This window comes from Nematolebias whitei, chromosome 6 (assembly GCF_014905685.2).
Source record: "Nematolebias whitei isolate Nwh7 chromosome 6, NemWhi1, whole genome shotgun sequence".
In the NCBI taxonomy this organism is placed as follows: domain Eukaryota; kingdom Metazoa; phylum Chordata; class Actinopteri; order Cyprinodontiformes; family Rivulidae; genus Nematolebias; species Nematolebias whitei.
This window is the reverse complement of record NC_056503.1, coordinates 44,738,891-44,741,131: the sequence shown is the minus strand read 5'-3', so window position 1 is coordinate 44,741,131 and position 2,241 is coordinate 44,738,891. Positions and strand designations below refer to the sequence as shown.

Genomic DNA, 2,241 nt, shown 5'->3' with positions numbered 1-2,241 from the left:
CTGGACGCTGCATGTGCAGGTGCATTCATCTGGATGCTGCATGTGCAGGTGTGTTCACCTGGATGCTGCATGTGCATGTGTGTTCACCTGGACACTGCATGTGCAGGTGCGTTCACCTGGACACTGCTGCAGCAGGAACACATTTCAGATTTAATCCTGGAGACATTTTCACGTGTTAAGACTGAAGTTAGGATTAGATTAAGGACTAAGGAATAAAAGCACAGCAGACTCAGTGAGTTGTAAAAGTGTTTCTTACTGATTTAGTGTGTTCAGGGCGGGGGGCAACCACAGGCGGGGGCTCGGCCTCATCTTCTTCTTCATCCTCAGACACTGTTGCTACGGCGGGCGTCTCTGACACGGCCTTGGAGCTCTGCATGATGTCACAGGGGAAGAGGGGGCGGAGCCTCAGTGACATGGCTACACGAGAGATCATTGAAACCAGATCAAGCATCGCTTCCTGTCGCTCCTGCTGCTTCCTAATCTCATCGTGCCGACGTTCCTCTGCCTGACTAACTTCTCCTCCCTCTCTGTCTATCCACCTGTTCTCCTCCTCCTTCTCCTCTCATCCCTGCTGGTGTCTGAGTGCTCTGGTTGGTCAGGTTCTGATGCTTCTCCCGCTCTGTGATATTGTGATGCTCGGCTGGTGGCCGAGCTGCAGAGTCAGGGAAATGGCAAAAGGAGGAAAAGATGCTGATTCACAGTGCAGGGAGGAGGAGGGAGCACGTTGGCTTTAAAGGCATCAGGTGACATTTACACAACAGCAAAGAGAAACTTTCCATGTTTTATTTCTGTAAAACCTCATGTGTTTAAAGCTTCCTGCAATAAAGTCAGCCCAGAAAAAGAAATGAATAAACAGACGATCCAATCATTTACATCTTCACACGAGTTAAAAGACTTCACTAAAATCATCAGAAAAATGACTTTCTGTTTGTTTTCTTCTCACCTTCGTTAAATTCGATGACAGCTGGTCATCATCACCAAAAGATCTGCTTCTAAGTGAATCACTGTCCGGGTTTCCGTCTTTGTAAAACTGAATTATTGTGCCATGCATGTTAGTAAAGCTTGACCTCAAAACCCTAAAGAGACCCTAAAGAAACGGGGTCAGGTCTAGGGTCTGCAGAATCAGTGCAGGGCTGCTAAACCGGGACTGAAACCTGCTCTCAATAGAACTGAATAACAAATATTTAGAGTTTTTAGGCAACAACTTGATGATCCATTTCAAGATACAACATAGAACTTTTTTATGAAACACTTTAATATTTCATAAAAGTTTAAGCTGTTTTTGTGCAGTAAAGTGCAGGAACTGTTCTGTTGTTTACGCGAAAGCATCGACTTCGTGAAACTTGGTGAGTTTCAGACGATTCGTTTGTTTTTAACCCCGTGTTGTTTGTTTGTGTTCTGACTGGACGCAGAGATGGTAAAGAGAAGCTGTCTTACCGTCGTGGTGGACGAGTTGTAGGCATCTGTGTTCTTATCTGCAGGAACATAAAGAATTAAAAGAGGATTGTCCAACTAAATTATCTTCTTTTTGCAACTCACGAGATGTGCATGAGTGAGGTTTGGTTTGAAAGTTAGATTAACACACGATGGTTGAAATAATCCATCCTTTAGATATATGGTCCATGTTGAGCTGGACCAGATTATGAAGACCCCACGGATCCAAACGGGCTGCTGGGGGTTAACGTGCTGGAACCACTTCATGTATGAAGTCCAGAAAGTGGACTTCAGCGTGGGTCCACTCCTCTGGTTCTTCGATCTCAAGAACCGTTGCTTGTATTACGTATTAAGTGACTGATGCTGGCGTTTAGCTCAGTGTGTGTGTGTGTGTGTGTGTGTGTGTGTGTGTGTGTGTGTGTACCTGTGAAGCTCATGTATTTCTGGCTGTTAGCCGTTTCCTTTGAGTCGTAGAACTTTAAAACATCGAGGACGGCTTGAGGATTCTTTTTCTGCTCCAGTTTGGTGATGTTGGACGTCTGTAGGAGTCGGGCCCACTGCTCTGGCATCCCCTGTTGACACACGCACACGGAGACACACACGCACGCGCACACGTACACACACACAGACAGACAAGTATTACTGTATTGATTTGTATGTTTGTATAACTTCAATTGTGTACATGGTTCTTTTACTTTAAGACAAAAACAACATTTGTAAAGCACATCAGACCACACAAACCCACGCTCACTCATGCACGCACACACACACACACACACACACACACACACACACACACACACACAC

The 2,241-nt window shown here is 45.4% G+C and overlaps 1 protein-coding gene across 1 annotated transcript in view; it reads right to left on the bottom strand.

Annotated features, from left to right (window-relative positions):
- pak1 (p21 protein (Cdc42/Rac)-activated kinase 1) overlaps positions 1-2,241 on the bottom strand; it is a 48,538-nt gene that overhangs the window by 11,707 nt on the left and 34,590 nt on the right. The window contains exons 5-7 of the mRNA XM_037677656.1: positions 1,859-2,006; positions 1,438-1,475; positions 257-370 (exon numbers count right to left, since the gene is read on the bottom strand). Coding sequence (XP_037533584.1) covers positions 257-370; positions 1,438-1,475; positions 1,859-2,006 — 300 coding nt within the window. The remainder of the gene's footprint in view (positions 1-256; positions 371-1,437; positions 1,476-1,858; positions 2,007-2,241) is intronic.